The 20,647-nt window shown below is 32.8% G+C and overlaps 2 protein-coding genes across 15 annotated transcripts in view; one reads left to right on the top strand and one right to left on the bottom strand.

The window, feature by feature from the left end:
- Positions 1 to 20,647, top strand: part of LOC139528479 (nitric oxide synthase, salivary gland-like) — a 123,963-nt gene that overhangs the window by 30,295 nt on the left and 73,021 nt on the right. For 2 of the 10 annotated variants that reach the window (XM_071324473.1, XM_071324481.1), the window contains exon 1: positions 3,826 to 3,979. The exons of the other annotated variants lie outside the window; for them this stretch is intronic. The gene's annotated coding sequence lies outside the window, so the exon portion shown is untranslated. Of the gene's footprint in view, positions 1 to 3,825; positions 3,980 to 20,647 lie in introns of those variants that run through there. 10 annotated transcript variants of the gene reach the window in all.
- On the bottom strand, positions 13,371 to 19,111 carry LOC139528478 (uncharacterized). Of its 5 annotated transcripts, XM_071324468.1 has the most exons (3): positions 18,886 to 19,111; positions 17,921 to 18,179; positions 13,371 to 14,442 (listed from the first exon to the last, which is right to left on the bottom strand). In XM_071324468.1, exons 2-3 carry the CDS (start codon positions 18,168 to 18,170, stop codon positions 13,841 to 13,843), a joined length of 852 nt encoding a protein of 283 aa, XP_071180569.1. In that variant the 5' UTR covers positions 18,171 to 18,179; positions 18,886 to 19,111; the 3' UTR covers positions 13,371 to 13,840. The 5 variants fall into 3 exon arrangements, with proteins under 5 accessions (XP_071180569.1, XP_071180564.1, XP_071180566.1 ...); XM_071324463.1 differs by having other exon boundaries at positions 13,371 to 18,179; XM_071324464.1 differs by having other exon boundaries at positions 13,371 to 18,173.

Below are 20,647 nucleotides of genomic sequence, written 5' to 3'. Positions count from 1 at the left end.
TTCTAATTATTGGGGGCATTATGATGACCTATAGTTGTTAATTTCTGTGTCATTTAGTCTATTGGCAATCATAATACATATTCTTTTATATAAGATAAGATAAGATAAGAATTTTATTAATCTAATCAAGAACCCATAAAGGGCATCATTTTACAACACAATATGATTGGAAAAAGCAAAACAGAAAACTATACCATACTATAACATTATGGACAGGATCAGAGCCTAACACAACATGTGTTTTATATAACTATTATATTAGGTCTTATAACAATAAGATATTATATTATTTCATATATTTTGTTTACATCTAGATCTTATTTCTAAACTTTTAATAATGTAATTTCCTAGGCACATGAGAGTTGGTATATATAAAGCGATGTCGTTATTACGACATAGTGATGCCGTTATTACGACATGATATGTCAAAATTACGACATAGCGATGTCGTTATAACGACATGTTATGTCGAAATTACGACATAGCGATGTCGTTATAACGACATGTTATGTCGAAATTACGACATAGCGATGTCGTAATAACGACATGTTATGTCGAAATTACGACATAGCAATGTCGTTATAACGACATGTTATGTCGAAATTACGACACATCTATGTCGTAATAACGACATGTTATGTCGAAATTACGACATGCTATGTCGTAATTACGACATAATTTTTTTTTTTTGAATGGCCCTTATCGGCTTCCGTAGGCTTATGGGGGTAGAAAGTCATTGTGAGAAAAACGCCATTAACTATATGTGACAAACCACTTCAAGGCTTAGGAGGGTACATTGTCTAAAATTTGCTTTTTGTATATTTATCTAGAAGACCTAGTCATGTTTTTATGACATTTTTGTTGTAAAAGCAACGAGTCATTTCGAATACCGGTATGGAAATGAGACTGTTCTATGACGACTTTTATTTATTGAAGGCACTAATTTATAAAACACAAAATTGTATTTATTGGCTCTTGGTGATGTTCAATAGCGTATTTGAATAAAATATCAAAGACTTAAATTTACTACAATACAAACAATTCTGATCTCTATTTTAGAACATGTAATTTAAACTTGTTGAAATGAAGTTAGCTTAAAATTTGTCAATATAAACTCTAAAAATTCCTCTTTTTTTTTAATTTACATTTATTATGCATGTCTCTAAACATAGTATACGACGCGTAACAGTTTATGAGGTGTTCTCATATATGCATTTAATTCGGTGAATTTATTATGGATATATTTCAGACTTCATTTATGAAAAAAAAATCTTTAGAGCAGTCTCAGCATTTTTGTTTTGTTTGTAGCTCTATTCTAGAACATGTAATTTAAACTTGTTGAAATATGTTTAAAATTTGTCAAAATAAGCTTTAAGAATTCCTTCTTTTTATTCAAGATTTATTATGCATGTCTCTTTACATAGTATGCAACACGTAACAGTTTATAAGTAGGTGTTCTCTTAAATGCATTTAATACGGTGCATTTATTATTATGGATATATTTCAGACTTCATTTATGAAAGGAAATCTATAGAGCAGAAATTTTTTTTTTTTGTATCAATTTAAAATGTAGATTCAAATACTTTTCACTTCACACAATAAACTAAAAATTCTACAAAACTTATATATGATGTATAATTCGGCGTCCGCAAAAAAGAAGCCAAGGAAAGTGTTCATCTCTTCTTTGCAATACGTATTTCATTGAATCTCGATATTTATCATGTTTATAATCTTTCTAACAATGACGTTCTACCTCAATAAGCCTGCAAATGTCATGGCGGGCAGTGGCGGATTTACCGGGGGGGCACAGGGGGCACGTGCCCCCCCAGTTCAGGTCGTCAAAATTTTTTTTCTAACATAATTTTATCGCTACTGAAACTTGTCTAATCTAGCATTTATCTAGTGCGGAAATGGTCACAGCTTGATTAGACTTTTTAAACTGGTCGTTAATTAATACCAGCGTCCCCATGCGTGATTTATGACAACTTATCGGTGGATGTGTAAATATTGACACCAGTGTGTAATGTCCCTATGCAAAAGCTTTTATGTAAAATACATTTACATTATGATTGGAATAGTACAAATTTGTATTGGTGTATAATAATACAATACCGATTAAGATCGATAACCAGGTGAAACTTCTGATCTGTGTATTTGAAGAATAGGTACAAACTTTAACATTTCCTGTTAATGTACGTTTTTTCCAAAACTTTCTTTTTGTAAATTTATTCAGCAACAAATTAAACTATTTCTTTTTTTTTTATAACTTAGAAGATATATGTTTTTTTAAAAAGGAATGTCATATTTTATTCCACTCTTATTTTTTGAAGGGATTTGTTTTACTCCCCCTCCCCTTCCTCTTATGCTTTCCCCCGTCCAGGAAAAATAAATTGACATTTCCTATTAAATAATCATTAATAAAATGCTATTTGATTTTCGTTAAAATTTAGTTTGAAACAGAGTTTAGGACTGATACATTTCTCTAAAAGCCGAAGCATGCAGTTATATTAGTTTTTATTGTTCTTGTTTCAATTACCATGTACATGTATGAGGCTATGCAACAGGTCACAATTTATGAAGATATGAAGGTGTTTTGCAGATATTAGAATAATGTGCAAAAAAGTAAGTCTGCAAGCGAAGCCAAAAAATATAGATATAAAAATATAGAGGTGATGAAATATAAAGAAAATATTGTTTGGTTGTTGCATGGTTGTTAAACGTCCAGTGGCAAATATTTGATGCATGTTTTTGTCGAATATTACAAAGATCAGTTGGCAGTAAAGTGAAAAGTAAAAAACTTAAAACATATCGAAATACAGAACTAATGATTTACCCCCCTCCCCTCCCCCCCCCAAAAAAAAACACACACGAAAAACACAAAAAAAACAAAACAAAACAAACCTAGCACCCACTCACACTCGCATATATATATATATTTATATAAAAAAAAAATAGTTCATGGTGCCCCCCTAGACATCGAGGTCCTGGATCCGCCCCTGGGCGGGTCACATATATGTGAAGTATTTGCACAATAAAGCCAGGTAATGCTCAAAGATACACTTGATCAGGCCGAGACTGAAAATTTATCAAGACAACATCCACTGTGACTATTCTCAATGATGCAGAGAAAAGAGAGGGATGAAGGGAATAGTTATAGCCTATAATTTATGATGGGACAGAAATTTGATTTTTATAACAAAATTACAAACTTAAAATCTGTTTGAACCTCATCAATAAATAGTTTATACTACACTCTAAGAATATTACTAAATATGAATACTGAATGTGCAACCTGTGTTATAGTAGTCTCAGGTGTAACTTGGATGGAGAGTTGTCTCATTGGCACTCATACCACATCTTCCTATATATATATTCATGTTCCGTCTGGTCTGAACGCAATTGAACTCACATGACCTAATTTTGAACATTCTTGTGTGCCCGTTTAAAGCATTAGAGTCTGTAATTGGGGACTCCGGAAAAATGGGCGAAAACACTGACAATATGTTACAACATTAAAGCAACCCGTGACCAAACAATTCAAATAACAAGAGGGTACAACGCGTGCAAAATAATAAACATTAGGGATCAAACACAAGAAAAATGTGCATTCCGCAATATGCACACTTATTGAATATAATTTATTATAAATCGTATGGTAGAAGTTTTTCTGCTTTGAGTCACGTTCGTTCTACATTACAATGTGCAAACAATGCATTTTGCATATGTCACCAACAACTAATTACATATAATACGTCTGATATTCATTCATGCATTAACAGCTCAATAAACAAGTTGTTTATGTGCATATTGTTAGTTTTTTTTTGCATGCTCTTAAATTATTTACAAAATAGACTAGCAAAAGAACAGTTTTAAACAGTTTTCTTCTTTTATTGCAGAAATTTTCATTTTGTAACTTTTTAAAATTTATTTATTAACATTTTCTGTACTTTTGGGATTCAGTCTGTCTGCATTGAAAAAGGTAGGTTGTTACACTTCTCTATCGCAATTTTGAAATTCAGTAGTTTTTTCATATTTTGAAGGAAAAAAACCCAAATGCTTTTAGATATTAAATCAAACTGACCTAATAATTCAAAGTTACATAAGAAGGAGGGCAACGGCACTTTAAAGACATACCATTTATGATTACCTCACAATTTTGAAATCAAGGATATTTTGCTTGGGTTAATAAATTACTTTTAAAGCCAAAAATATTGAAAATTGCATATTTAGAGATTAATGTGAACTATTAAATATCTAGATTAAAGATTAGCATCATATAAAATTCAAGCGGCTGTCGAATTTACTTTACTTAAAAAATAACAAGATTTAACCGGATAGGATTTACATGTCTCATATGCCAGTTGGAAATTATTATTATACGACTGACCGATGATCTAACTTCCTTCAAACCAAAGGATCATAGTATATCTGTGACATAGCATACAGACTGTACCACGGATATGTTCAAAATGATAATGGCTTCTTTTCATCGACTGTCACATTTACACCGAGTTGCTCTTGAAACGAAGAAAGCCATGGGTTTCAATTCTGAAGAAGGATCAACCTAGTCTACCCTGGGTGCCACAGATTATTCACTTTTTTACTATTTCTGACTGTGTGCGTGTTACACGGTCTTTATTCCACTGGTAGTATTTTGTACTGATGTTTTCTTTTAATTGCTTTGTTTGGTCGTGGTATTGTTGGTTTTTCTACATGTTATTTTTATTGTAACGAAGAATTACTGGTTTATATCAATCTGAATAGAAAAATGACCCGAGAACACAGTTAATTTCTTAGTGCATTTCTTTTAGACAATAAATATAAATTTTAAAAAATCGCGTCTGCTCTATCTCAAAAAGATTTTTACAGCGTAGTGTACTATTATAGCGCGACAAATAATATCAAATTTATAGAAACTTCGGCCCAAGTATAGAATACGTTTAAGTAGTTCCGGCAATATTCGAAATATCCATACGCCAATGCTTTAAATATGTTTAGGCGCGCAACAATCTAAAGGCCTAGTTCCGGCAATAATCGAAATATTCATTCGCTGAAACATTAAATATGTTCTTGTGGGTCGGTGTTTTTGGGGGTTAACATAACAGCTGTTAATATGTCAATGTGGATAGGGACTAGCATGAGGTTGGATACTCAATTAAATAGTCAGCAAGTTTACAGGTCAGCAGGTCAACAGGTCAGCAGGTCGATAGGTCTGCAGGTCAACAGGTCAGCAAGTCAACAGGTCAGCAGATCGACAGGTCAGCAGGACAACAGGTCAAAAGATGTTTCATGTTATCCATAGATTATTAGTCATTAAGTCAGGATGTTGTGTAGAGGAAAGGTTTGGTACTCAGTTAAATAGTCAGCAAGTCGACAGGTCAGCAGGTCGACAGGTCAGCAGGTCGACAGGTCAGCAGGTCGACAGGTCAGCAGGGCGACAGGTCAGCAGGTCGACGGGTCTACAGGTCGACAGGTCAGCAGGTCGACATGTCAGCAGGTCGACAGGTCGACAGGTCATCAGGTCGACAGGTCATCAGGTCGACAGGTCAGCAAGTCGACAGGTCGACAGGTCGACAGGTCAGCAGGACGACAGGTCGACAGGTCAGCAGATGTTTCATGTTATCCATAGATTATTTGTCATTAAGTCAGGATGTTGTGTAGGGGGAAGTTGAGTACTCAATAAAAATAGTCAGCAAGTCGACAAGTCAGCAATTGAACTGTATCGTATTGTAAAGCACAAGATGGAACCTGCACAAATGAAATTGAAGGCATATGGGGGCTTGCAAAACTAAAAATCAAATCAATAAAAGGAGTGAGACGTGAAAGAATCGGTGACATATTAAATGAATTTTGCTACAGATACAGATACGGGTTTTCAAATGGAGACGTTTTCCATAAATTTTTAAAGGACATTGCAATCTTTAATGAAAAAAAATGAAACGGCCAATAAAAGATAAACTAAAATGGATTAAAAAGCGCCACTGTAAACTTAAAGAAAAAGTAATTGACGAGTTTTGTTTTGTTGAAATTTAATTTTTCCTCTCAAATAAAATATACAATCACTTCTTTTATATATTAGATGAAAAACTATAAATAGCTTATACTGTTATTGTATGTGTTGATGCTTATGTTTTTTTTATCTGTAGAACCGTTTGCCTAAACTTTTAACAATTATAAAAAAGAAATAGCTACATTTTCGACATGTCGGACTGTCAATCAAGCTAATTGTTGACATGTCACTGTCGACCTATCGACCTGTCGGCCTGTCGGCCTGTCGACCTGCCAACCTGTCGACCTGTCGATCTATCGACCTGTCGACCTGTCGGCCTGTCGACCTGACGATCCCAACTTAATATGGCGATTAAACATAACTACAATCTTCAAATAATAAACCTGGAAAATAATTTAACTTGTATAAAAACCGATTTACTTCATTTGACTTAAATATAAGTCCGATGGTACTACAATTATGTAATTTGTATAAGAACCGATTTACTTCATTTGACTTAAATATAAGTCCGATGGTACTACAATCACGTATTCTATACTTGATCCGAAACTTCTACCAGCTCAAACTCAAAATATTGACAATTCTGTGTTAAGGTGGTATTGGAGTCTAAAATAAAAATGATAGAATTTGTTCATACTATACCAAAACGTAGTATCTATTGATAAATGTTCAAAAATATTATAAAAATGATAGGTCACCGCGCATTTTCTCAAGCTACAGGTTGTGACAAAATGACACATTTTGTATTGATTACTACAGGGAAAAAAACAACATTTTGTGATTATAAACTAAACGAAATGATAGAATTGTAAAATAAATGGGTAAAAGATAGCTTTCAGACAATGCTTTGAGAATATCTAAAGAAAAGATAGGGTCACCGTACGTTTTTTCCGGCTAAAATACAAAATAGGAAATTCCATGTAGATTCCTTCAGAAAATGCACTGTTTTAGAGTTACCTCCCATTAAAATGCCAATATGAGAATATTTAAAAACAACAAAAAATAATCTACACCTGTAAAAATATTAATGTATATAAGTTATATTCTTATAAATTGGTTCTTTGAATGAAAATTCACCTTAAATATCTGCATTCCTGAATAAAATTTTGCTAACATGATATATGTAGAAAATCTTGACCTTAGGTTCTCTGTTTTTTACAATCCAAGATCGCGAAAGACACCCATACCACCTTAAGGGGTCTAAAATTCAGTTTGACAGCTTCAGACGTAATAAAATTTGACTTTTTTTTTAACAGGACCAAATCACTCCTTAACATAAAGATTCAGCAAGTTTTTTTAACATGTAATTACATCCTCCTTCTTAATTTTTCATGCATATTTTAAATATCAAGAAATAAATTGGGAAAGTGTATCGAATAAAAAATGCAAGTTGTACACTGTTCACGCTAGGGACTATATTCGTAGACAATGAAAACCCAAAACTGTGTCCCTGGACCAAATGCAATTTGATAAATCGATTATCAGGTTGTCTACTGCATATTGATTTTATTAAATGTCAGCTACTCGACACAATATAAAGCTTTTTTCAACTCGTTCGGTGCGCTCACTCGACAAAACAAATCATATTGTTATTCGCAGCTGATATTTTAAAATATAAACATACAGACAAACTGATAATCGGTACGGAGCATAGCCCGTTGATTAATGTAGAGTATAATATCATTACCCATTACACTGTAATCAGAAGGAATTAGTATACGTTTTACTTGTGTAAACAAAATAAGTATACGACAAAGTGAAACGATGAACAGTAAATTATCACCACCTTAATAAATGTGACAAAAATACTGGAGTTATTTACTTAGATAATATGAGTAAACAACTTGAAAGAGTAAGGGTCATTATATCATGTATATACCGTTAAATAACATTCAAGAAGTTAAGAGGGTAAAGAATACTCCTCGTAGACATACAAAGATATTAAGATGTCGTGATATAATCAATTTTGGGAATTATTGATATGTAAAAATTGAGGATACTAATAACTAGAAAAAGATTAATGTCTCACTTGTATACTATAGGTATTAAAAAAAAGGAAAAGAAAAGAAGTTGCAAAATGATGGACAATTGAAAGAATTAAAATCTTTTATTTTTTAAAGATATTTATATTAAATGGAAAATGTATGAAATCTTTATATTTTGAATACATATTACAGGAACATATGTGTACTAAAACAAAGATATGGGACATGTTCAAAAGCAACACTCTAGTAGCAATAAGCAATCAACTGACGCTTAATGCAGGTTTTACAAATAAAACGGCTAAAAAGGGCCACACGAAGAGGTAAAATAAGAGCTTAAAAAGGCCCCAGAAAATGAATTGGTTCAAAGATATTTAACATTTTAATAGTAAAGCGTTTCTCTTGGTTAAACTACATTGTCTTATTTGAATTGCATCCCTTGAAACGATCAATTGAACTTAGGGTATAGTCTTCAATATTTCATAGATTTTTTATTGAGCTGATGCTCATTGTCTTGCTGTTTTTAAAATGAATCTAAAATGTATTGAGATAGTTTCGTTCAATGAATACACCGGACAGTGTGGTGTGTTGTCATTCGATGAAAAAAAATGAAATTGAATTGAAAACATTCAAATGTTGCATTAGTAGTGTGTACTGCTTCTGTTTATCATGTGTGTGTCAATGTAACTAGACTTATCATCAAAGTTTAAAAAAAAAAAAAAAAAAAAAAAAAAAAAAAGTAATGTTTCCTTGTAAAAAAAACCTCGCCGAAAATGTATATTAACAAATGTAGAACTACGAAATATTTAATGTAAATTTAAGTATCAACGATTTACACAAGTTGTATGTATTTTTCCCCATTGACGGCAATTTGTTAAAGATTGCGACTTTTGTTGGTATAACATATTTATAAGAAGTAGAGGTGTGTGCTAATATTACTATGGACTGCAAATACCATCTAAGCATCATATTTTCAATAACTTTCTCCAGTTATTTGGAACTGTTGACATTACATTTTCATTTGTCATACTACCATCATGCATTATTAATTTGCCATTAGACCAATATACGCCCTTTAAACCACAAAAGCATTGAAAGAAGGCATCAAAAGTTCCCATAATGTTAAGCTTATAGTTCGGGCTATTTAAGCCTTTTATTGAATTATGATATTAGGACTTCCGAATGGTCAACATTAATTATTTAAAGAGCAAACAACAAACATTTATATTTGGTAACTTGGGTCACTAATCCATTTTATACAAATTAGGACTGGTACGTGTAGGTGTGGTGTGTGAGGTTCAATGCCGTTAATATAATGATACTAGAAATCAGGAAAGAAAATTGTCAATATATCGTATATATATTGAATATCAATGATTGATAAAATTATCGATAAAAAATTTGATTAAGAAAGAGCTATGGCTCCCTTGCCTGACTTAGGTAAAAATTGATATGATTGAAATGATGTTGCTCTATAATGCATTCCGTATAAACATAGGTATTTAGAACATTTTTTTTTATCATGATTGTGATCTATTGGTAAAATATACGTTCCTCTACCTTAGTTCTATCAGCTATTTAAACAATTTAGTAGCTATCGATGCTTTTTTCTTCTTTTTGAAATAGCTACAACATGCATATACATATAGCATTTAAAAGAAATATTTGTTATATATTGTGTACTGTAAAATTCTGCGTTTTTTATGTCCCCTTTGGTATTTCCCCTTTTTTAAGTATAGCTTATAAAATATTATATTTACATAGCAACAATACATTTGCTTTGAAAAGAGATGAGAACAGATGTTCTATTTGCTTGTTTCACGCACAGGGTCAAAGTTTAAAAGCCATTGTCATGTTTAAAAAACATTTTCGACAATTTTACCACCACAAAGAATATTGTACATTTTACTGGGCAGAATTTTGATACAAATATTTCACAATTTTTTTGACATCAAAGACTGATCCAACTAAAATGCTTAATAGGTCGCAGAATTATTGGTGGAAACCGTATCACCCGAAAAGAACGAACATCGACAGGAATACCACTAAAATAGAATCTATCTATAATACTAAAATTACGAGGTCCAATTTGTCAGCCGTCATCACGTAAAAACGACGAATCAAAGAATTTAGCTTTATATATAACTAATATAGTACAAAGGTGTAGATTAAAAATTACACCACTCCAGGCCCTTTTGTTTTCCACGTAATTAATATTGCCAATAATTAAGAAGTTCCGGGTCGAGTCCGATACCGATACCAATAGTATATTCACCTGTTACCTATTACCTTATCTGTACGTTCCGCATCTAACAGGTGCACCACCAAACGGTGTATTTAGGATTATGCTATATACACGGATCATAATCACAGGGTTGACACTACTAAATTGTTACCTATTGTAGTATTTTAATCAGTAAGACTTTCTAAGATAACAATACGAATACTAAAAATCTGGACTAAAAATAAGGTGCATATAGGAACCGTTTTCAATTTGTTAGCGGGCATGACATAAAACAGTGAATCAAAGAATTCAATGGTATTTATAACTAACATAGGACAATGCTGTTGATTAAAAAATACTCCATTCCAGGACCTTTTGTTATTCAAATAATTAATATTACAAATAATTGATAAGTTCAAGTTCGACAGGTTCAAACAGAAAGATTTGAAAGCAGAGAAAACTGTGTATCTTATAATCGGCATGACTTTATCAGATAAAAAATAATACTAAAATAAGGCTTGCGCATAGTTATATACTTTAATTCAGTCACGGACCCGCGATATCACGGGTGTGTTCTAGTTTTCTTTGAAAATTAAAATTGCTAGAATCAGTGCTGTCTATAATTACGCTGGAAATAATTTGATTTTTTTCTGTGTGTATACCAATTCCATATTTCATTAATCTGTACGCCAATAGCAACAATACCAACAAAAAAAAAGGGTTATTCAAAACAATCATGTATTTTAAGGAGACATTATAACGTTTAGACAATTTGCATTTATCCAGTTTATATTTTATATTAAACATAGTTTCGTGAAGGTATTTCAAGCAGCTTCATTAATAATTTTGAAACCGTTCTAAAGTTGTGTTTTTTTAAATCATTTTTTTATCGAACTAAAAAATCAAATCTTTTCTCGGACTAACAAAAACTTTTTTTATTACATTTTTGGATTCACAGCATATCACACTAAGCTGTTATAAAGTCCTGCATAAGAATAACTGACAAAACAACTTGCATATTACGATCAATCATGCAGCTAAATCTTTCTCGTGTACCTGAAAATATTAAGTGATTATTTGCTTTAATGTCTACCACCTTTCCAGGTAAATATAAACAAAGTTTTATAGTTTTATAATACAATTGCATATTTAATATTTAATTACAGATTAGCTAATCTGGTCAGAATTTTGGTTCTAATGGTCAAGTCAATGTTTAATGATATAAAGTAAGGAGATATGCTATGATACAAATGAGACGGCTATCTGATGGACTTAAAATATAGCTGATTTAAGCAATAATATGTTAATGTATGTCCTTCAACAATGAGAATAATCCATACCATATAGTCAGCTATAAAAGGAGCCGATATGACCAAATGTGAAACAGACATCAGTTGACATCTAACAAACTTGATTGATGTTGATTGGTTGACACATTGTATCATATTCAGGATGACTATAAACTATAAATAAATCCGATAAGTATGTTTTCTGTACGTGGATCGAGAACTTGAAAAACAACACTCCAACTATCCGATGTGTTTAACGTCCATAATATCATTAGACGTGGCTGTGTATTTAGGGAAAACAGTAGTATTTAATTTTCCCAGCATTAGGTTGGCCTTTTGTGTACCTAAGGCAGGTGAAGGAAGTCAAATTAGGAGCGCTGTGATTGGATGTAAGGGTACAATATATTTTTTATTTGTCTATGAATAACTGCAGTGTGTATATTTACAATATAAATTTTAAAAGCTATTGTAATATTTTCTAGAGAATTATTCGAAAAGACTTGCAAAATTTCATAAATTTGGTGCAAAATGACGGTGGGCATGGATAACATAAACAAGCTCCGTTGGAAGTTGGTCATGATACTATTTGGCTTTAATTTTTAAAACAGAGTAATAAAGTACTAACACAACATATAACTGTTTTATCCAGGTTTTTATCTTAAAAAGTGGTAAATTTAGAAAATGTTAACATTGTCGCCTATGGCAGAATAAATAGTACCGTTTTCCCTATATACATCCCACACAAGTAAACTTATCAGACCAATAATTCGGGTTTCTTAATGTTATTTTTATGTTTTGTGAACGGTTATTTGTCGTTTTGTCCTTCTCATTTTTCTTTGATTTATGGTTATTGTTTGCTTACATATTTGGTACCTGTATTTTTCTTTGACTTATGGTTATTGTTTGCTTGGTACCTGTATTTTGTTTTAACTATCAACATGTTGTGTTTTAATACATAGTTGTTTCGTGAAATAATTTTCATAGCTAGTATGAGATCCTCTTAGTTGAAAGCTTAAAATATAAGAAAAAAAGAAACCAACATGACATGCTATCGTGGATACGTCAAAGTTTTTAATCACTTCCGCAGGTACCCTCTTACATGGTACGCCTAACCTTAGCCTACATTGTTGTTAAGAACACTTAACATTAGCTTACATAGTTGTTAAGAATCAAAGGTGCCATAAATCACCACCAAGAGTATGTCATAAAAATTAAATTCCTATCACAATCTAATGGAACAATATATTCTTTAAATATAGAAAAAGCTTGTCTAAACCGCTCATTGTACAATCATGTTAAGGATTCGATGTAAATCTCGTTAAGAGACATACACACACCCGTTATAGTAGTAATAAAACAATTTACACATATTGTAAACATTGGATTACTATATTATTTAAAGTTATCTTTATAATTTTAAACTTTTAACACGACATAAATGACATTCCATTTTATAGAACATAGCTGCCCAGTATATTTTATCTATAGTATTTCTTTTTTCACATATTTTTGATAAATTTATCCCAGTATTGACACTCAATAATGATCCGCCATAAAACACCATGTTCCCAATATATAAGATAAAACTATAGACGAGTATCATGTCTTGTTTGTTCTTCTCTACACATTTGGCAATGGCTTTAGTATCCATAGACTAAGAGGTCAAACTTATAACACTTGGTGAGCTTCGGCAGTTTTCTGCTCTTTGGTCGGGTTGTTGTCTCTCTGACACATTCCCCGTTTCCATCTCAATTTTTTTATAAGATTTTCGTTATATAAATAACACATAGCTGAGAGTGTGATAGAGCAGATTATTACCCCGAGAAAACATTATCCTCGAGGCCCAAAACATAACAAATAGATAATAAGGTTTTGGCAGTATTTGGCCACAGCTTTATCTTGAATAAAATATAACATATATGATATATAATATGTATTTAAATTGGCAATCTTGCTCTGAAATATATTTATCAATGTCTGTATTTAATATATATGTAAATTATAATGTGGCTACCGCAAATTATGGCAAACCACTAATATAAATATATTTAAGTAATATGTCTGGTACGAGAAGTTGACTGATGAGCCCTGGTAATCAGAGGCTATCATTACTGTTCACTGAATATATGAATGTTAAATCCAGCGCAGCGAAATGTGCCAAATTGTCCGATAAGATCAGGGTAACAACTTGATCTGATTGGACAACCGCCACTGAAAAGAGGGGGTGTAGCTGCGCGAAGCTGTGCCAAATACAATTTAATATATTAACTTTCAAGTTACTTCCTAGTAACTTACTTGAAACGTCAGATATAAAATGTTAACATAACAGTTGTATCTATTTACAGTCGGGGAAGGTTAAATTAATGCCAAGATTCCTGATGATCATTTCTAATCCTCCCTGGAGGGTATTCAAAAAAATGTTATTTCCCAAAGACGTCAAATGCACTCCATCTTTCATTAAGAATAATTCATTAGCCTTTATATCAGGGTAACGGAGGTAACAACCATCTGTTTTGGTTAAAAATGATGCTATAGAGGTATTAACCCTCATTCTACATTTTTCCATGGCATTAATATTGTCAGAGTAACGCCAACTTGATCTCGGAATAATTTGAGACCAGACAAAAACTGTGTCCAACATCAGTTGACGCATCCAACTGAACTGTTTCCTTATTAGTTCACAAAGAGTTTTTGAACTTTTTTCCCCTATATCATTGCCTCCAATATGTAAAACTAATATAGTTGGCGGATCTTCATATTTTAACATGGTTCTTATTTGTTGTTTCATGTCCAGCACTTTACCTCCACATTTTCCCTGCCACCAAATATTTACTCCCATCCTCTGCAGCCCCAAGTTTACCCCTCCCGGTCTTCCTCTGGCTTCCCCAAAGGCATGCTTAATAATCGAGGATCCAACGATCCAAACTGTAGCATGTCCTGCAATTCTTAGAAAGCAATTATTACTTGCTTATATTGATGCAGGACATACCATTTATTTACATAATACAATATTATTTAAATGTCAGCTCAAGACTGCATTACAAAATAAGCAAATATAGAAACATATTTACACAAATAAATGTACATATATGATGTTCAGGCATTTAAATCCTAATGTAACGCAAAAAGGCCTGTGACTTCCAACGTCCCATTTCTTTAATTTGTTCATCAGAAATACCTTCTAATGCACATGTAGTTGCCATGCCAATTCTAAAGGAATGGGACTTAAATCCATTGTTTTCTATACCAATTACTGACAGAGACCTTTTTAATAATGCTGAAAACTGGTATCTTGTAAGGGGGGATCCATCAAAATGACAAAATAAAGGTCCCAGATAAGGTGGGCGAACTTTAATAAAATTAGCCATTATTTGTACTGGACATACATTTTTGTTTTTCTGCTTAGAAATAACGATTGTTGTTCCAGAACCAAACTGATCAGTTTTAGATGACGTCAATAAAACCTCTAATCTTGCATCACAAAGCTTTATATTTTCAAATTTTACAGTATGCATCTGCTTATTTTTACAATCAACTGTTATTTCACCTACTCTCATAAAACCATGAAAGGCTAGCGAAAATGAAGCCATAAACAGTTTTGTCTCATACCCGTTTTTGCAAATCACCGCCAGTGACCTCAATAATTTTTCCAATATATCTCTCGTTATGGGTAATCTAGTGTCCTTTTGATTTGGGCCCCCCAACCTTTTTATTCCTTCAATCAATTTTCTGACAACAAATTTCTGTGTATTGTCTTCTAAATTGTTGATTTTATTAAAGTAACTTAAGCCTGAAATATAGCCAGATACTGTTGAGTGGGACAATTTCTTTCTAAACATATAAACAATGAATGATGTCAAGTCATCAAGCGGAATAGGCCAGACATCAGAAAAACCATGATTTTCTCTGAATTTAACAAATATGTCCATGCTATGCAAATATGCTTTCTGTGTACTGGGTGCTAATGAATTTATAAGTAAATGATTCATTTCAGTTCTGAAATCATCGACAGGAATTCTTGTGGGATTGCTGCTGGAGAACTGTCTGCATTCGGGACCAAGTCCATAAAACGTTGTTCCTGAAATCGAGAAAGAGCATCTGCGATTGCATTATGCTCACCCTCAATATGTTGTGCCCTAAATTGTATGTTATTGTTCATAGTGAGAAAAACTAGTTGTCTTATCAATATCATAACTCTCTTTGATTTTGATGTTCTTTTGTTCACAATGCTTACTAATGCCTGATTATCTATTCTCAACAGAATCTTTTTATTTCTAAATGAACGACCCCATATCATGAACGACAGCACGATGGGAATAAGCTCCAAACATGTTATATCCAATAAAATGCTAGTATCAGCCCAACTACTTGGCCACTGGTATTGTACCCAGTGACCTTGAAAATAAGCTCCACAACCTAATAAAACATTACCTGCACTATCAGTGAATAATTCCAGACTTTCATTAGTCGACCAAAATCTATCAGGAAAATAACACTGACCATTGAATTGATCTAGAAAATTTAGCCAAACTCTAGCATCTGCTTTGACCTCTGAATTCAATCTGACAGTATAATAAGGCTTTCCATTCTTAACTGAAGCTATCAAATCGTAAAAACGACGAATAAAAGCACGGGCTGATATAATAGCCCTTGAACAAAATGCCATTAAACCAGTAATTGATTCAAGTTCCTTCAGTGCCATTTTCTTTTTCGACAAGACCTGATCAAGCATAAATTTAAGTTTATCCAGTTTTTCAGGGGGGATTCTAACCAACATAAGTACTGTGTCAATTTCAAGGCCTAAAAATGTGATACATGTGGTAGGACCTACTGTTTTATTCTCTGCTAGTGGAACACCTAGCTGCCTACATACTTCATTAAAAGTGTCCATCAAAATGGTACAATTATCCGTTGAACTTTCACCAGCAAAGAAAAAGTCATCCAAATAGTGGTCTAAAGTCTCTATGCCAGCTTTCAATGCAACTGTTTTATGCAAAAAAGTGGCAAATTTTTCAAAGAGGGCACATGATATAGAACAGCCTTCAGGCAGACATTTATTAATATAATATTTCCCATCAAAGAAAATTCCCAGAAGGTCAAAATCAGCTGGGTGAACCAATAAAATTCTAAAGGCCTGACTAATGTCCATTTTTGCGCAAAGCACGTTATTTCCTAATTCAGAGATCATCCCAACCACTTTATCAAAAGAAGAATACTTTACTTTACAAATTTCTGGATCAATGAAATCATTCACACTCCAGTTTAGAGGATATGACAAGTGAGTTATAAGACGCCATCCACCGTCATTTTTTGAAACTACCCCAATAGGAGATATTCTTAAAGTTGAAATTGGTATTTTTGAAAAGGGGCCCAACATTCTACCAAGATGCACTTCTTTTTGTAATTTTAAATTCGTTTCAGTTTTGTGAACTTCTGCCGAAATGAGATTGCTTGCAAAACTCGAGATCCTTGGACCAGTATAGTTTAATCTAAACCCCTCTATAAATCCCAATAATAACATTGCTGCATCAGTTTTGTTTTCATAATTTGACAGTAATTCTCTTAAAGATTTAATTTTGACTGGGGTTTTGCCTTTGTCCCATAAATGCTCCAGGAGAACGGAATCTTGTGTTATTTTGCATTTGCCTAGGTGCAAAGGGTTGAAAATTAGATGCTGTTTTTTGTGGTGCTTGAGGCCGGGCTGATCTGAATCTCTGAACAATCCCAGGTGACTGAGGATTATTAGAGTTAGTCACTTTGCTATTAGTGCAATATATAACCGGATGTACCCCACTGCATTTTAAACAAGCATGTTTGTATGTGCAATATGGTTGGGTGCACGTCCCATTATAATTATATGCATAGCATTTAAGAAAATTGTTTGTTGGTTTTTGTGCAATATTGAACTCTGGCCCATTAATTGGACCTGCTGGTTGCATATACAATAACCATAGCTCAGTGTCTATGACAGACCAGGATCCAGCAGGCTCCTGTGATCTACGTAGTCTAAACTGTTCATCATACAATTTCCATCCTAAACCTGCATAGCGTTTAGCCCCTAACCTGACAGTTTGCATATACTTCAACAGTTCTTGGAACTGAGATGTATGTATAGTACAATAAATACTGATATATATTAAAAAGGCATCCGTCCATATACCTATTGTGTTAATTCTTGTATCCTGTTGCTTAGGTTGTAATATAATCTGTCCCTGATTAAATGTAAGTGTTTGATTCACTCCTGTTATGTTTTGTGAATTATTTAACAAACTGCCCATATCTACATATTCCCCATTTATTACTTTTTGTTTGACATTTTGCGATACGTTTCGCGCTATGTCATCTGACGCCTTAACCGTTTCAATGGGTAAGGCATAACCTGTGTTAATTAGGGGTTGGTGTAATGTTGTATTACCTGGAGCAGGGTAAATTGTTTCTGCTGGCAGTGTTGCTGGGATCATTATTGGACTGTGTGGTAGTACATTAGTTGTCACTGTTTTTGAGCCGAGCTGTACAGGTGGTGTTCCACTTGTTCTAGGTAATCTATCTGCAATATTAGCAGTCGCCTCTTCCTGTTGCTGTTTCGACTTCTTTGCAGCAGCCGCTGCGCCTCCATTATTTGCCCTGCTTGTCGGCACCCTTTTTCTGCCGGACCTCCTATACATGATCTGAAACTTTAAGTGTATGTGTTATCTTCATTCAAATACATGTGCTTTACCTTATATATACATGTATATATAAAATATTAAAAGTGAATATCCAAAAACATACGTATTTCACAAATCTCTCTCCGATTATATGCCTATAGTTTGCTCTTTCGTGTTATTCTCAGGATATATAAACTAAGAATCAATTACTACTTACTAAAATGATTGTTTTGCCATTTGTGCAAATCCGAAACATACGAGTTTATCAAAGCCGGTTCCGGTTTTTATGCTCACCGTTAACCGGAAGTTTGTCATTACAAGTTTGTCAATAAATAGAGTCGAAACACTCAACTTTTTGCTCATTTTTGTCCTGTATTTAGATGAACTAAGTTATCGACTGCATCAATTTATATGCTGACAATAAGCTATTTCAAAATTTCATTGTGAAAATATTTGGTTGATTTGAAAACCCCTTATATCACTAAAGTACGGCAATAACAGTTATAAATTCCTTCACATTTTCAAATTGCATAAAAATATAATGTCTAACACAATCTTGGTTTGATTTATTTTTGGCTGTGACCGTTTACTTAAATTCGACATTCATTTGCACATTAAATTTTTGTATGTTTTTAAATGTCGTTTTTAACTAAAATTTCAAGACATCGGGATTAAATCGATATCAATCCGTCTTTATCGTATATCAAAATAAACTTATAACCCTTTATCAAACCTATTTCAGGTGTTATTTCAACTTTTTTAAGAAGATTATTTTCTCGTCCAATTTTCGTCTGCTGCAATCTTGCCGACGTATTTCGAAAAGACCAAAGCGAGGTTGCGATCAAACTAATAAACACAAATGTTAAATACCCAACAGTGAACCACCACCTGCCCAAATTAAAATCTTCGAGTTTGTACCCAATGGATAACGGGCTTTAAAATTGTAGATTTTAAATCCTTTTGTCAACGGCGGCAAATCCAAGGTTTACAATGCTTTTTCAAGGGGTACCAATCTGCTCTAACACCCTCTGAGCTATGTGTTATTTAATTTATTACATACTGAACGTCTTATCCTTATTGTCTTTTACAGATTAATTTTATTTTTAAAGTATTTTCTATGACGTCACTTACATAAAAACGTTACGGGTATTAGGTATAGAGGAGAGGGTAACATTAGAAAAAGATCATGTCACCCGCTCAGCCATGCGATAGAGTAAATTAACACCCTCGTATTAGCCAATCAAAATATGTCATTTTAATGTGAAGTATAGATTGAACTAGCATATATATATTTGTAAAATAGTTTAAATATCACGAATGGCAAACAAATAAAAAAAAAAAAAGTCTCCGACTTTCCTTCTATAACAAGTAACCTAAGGTCCCGCTTCCTAAAATTCGGAATCCGGTGATAAAATACCATAAAAATGTGTACTTTTAACTATCTCGCCGGGTTTTATACTAACTCAATCGTAAGACATGATTGTTGACAAATTGTCAATACGACAGATGTTTCTTCTGCAGCAGAATGTGCTTACCCCTCTATATTTTAATATATATTTTCCATTCACCCCATTTTGTTTGTATTCTGTCTAAATACGTTTGACTTTTGACAATATTTAACATTGATGTTTGTACGGTGTTCACTTAGATTTGTATGACTTTCGATTAAGGTACACAAAACATCAGTTTCCACAAAATATCATCAATCATATATGTATAAGGTAGTTTTCAAACGACATCATCTTATGTATGAACTGACGGGCCATGACAGTACATTTATTGAGAATTCTATTCAAAGTCAATGTAGGGCAAACGTTTGTTCCTTCTCCTACTTTACCTCAATAATGATGAAGACAGTAATAACACTAATATAACAATGATTGATAAACGATGTTGATACAGAGTGATAGTGTAAAAGTCCATATATTTTCATACTTTTATTTTAAAATTGAAGAGATTTTTTTGATGACTCCTAATATATGATATCGTAGACCTTAAGAACTGTGTTAAATATACCAAAGTGGCAGAATGTGTTAAATGGTCCATGCAACTATTCATGAATATTAACTGCTCCCCATCGCGAATCATCACTGAAATATATTTACCCCTGATTTAATGAATAATTTGTATGTATATAACACAGAGCAGTAAATTATAATCTCCTATTCGATGAACCAAACGATTTCAACCTTGGTTTCAGCTTTGAATAATTTTTACATTTTCTAGTTTTGATGTAAAAATGTGATTCTGTGAGTATTCATATGTGAAATCATATCATGGTTTTTTAATTGAAATTATTCCAGTGATTAAGTAGAAATAAGTCCGGCTCTGGACATATGTAGATGTTAAACAGAAACAAATAAGACTAATCATGTAAAAGTATATAAGTATGAATGACTGATCTTTACTATCTACAGTATGTCACATGATTACAGGGAATATATACAAATAATGACATACAAAAACCTATCAATAAAGTGACAGATTTTATTAAA

The sequence above is a fragment of the Mytilus edulis genome, chromosome 6 (assembly GCF_963676685.1).
Source record: "Mytilus edulis chromosome 6, xbMytEdul2.2, whole genome shotgun sequence".
In the NCBI taxonomy this organism is placed as follows: domain Eukaryota; kingdom Metazoa; phylum Mollusca; class Bivalvia; order Mytilida; family Mytilidae; genus Mytilus; species Mytilus edulis.
Note: the sequence above shows the minus strand (reverse complement) of the source record. Positions and strands in the feature narration are given on the sequence as shown.

Bases quoted from the DNA above. Each gene is read 5' to 3' on its own strand.
- LOC139528478 (XM_071324463.1), bottom strand. From the start codon at position 17,026: ATGTTATTATTGGGATTTATAGAGGGGTTTAGATTAAACTATACTGGT.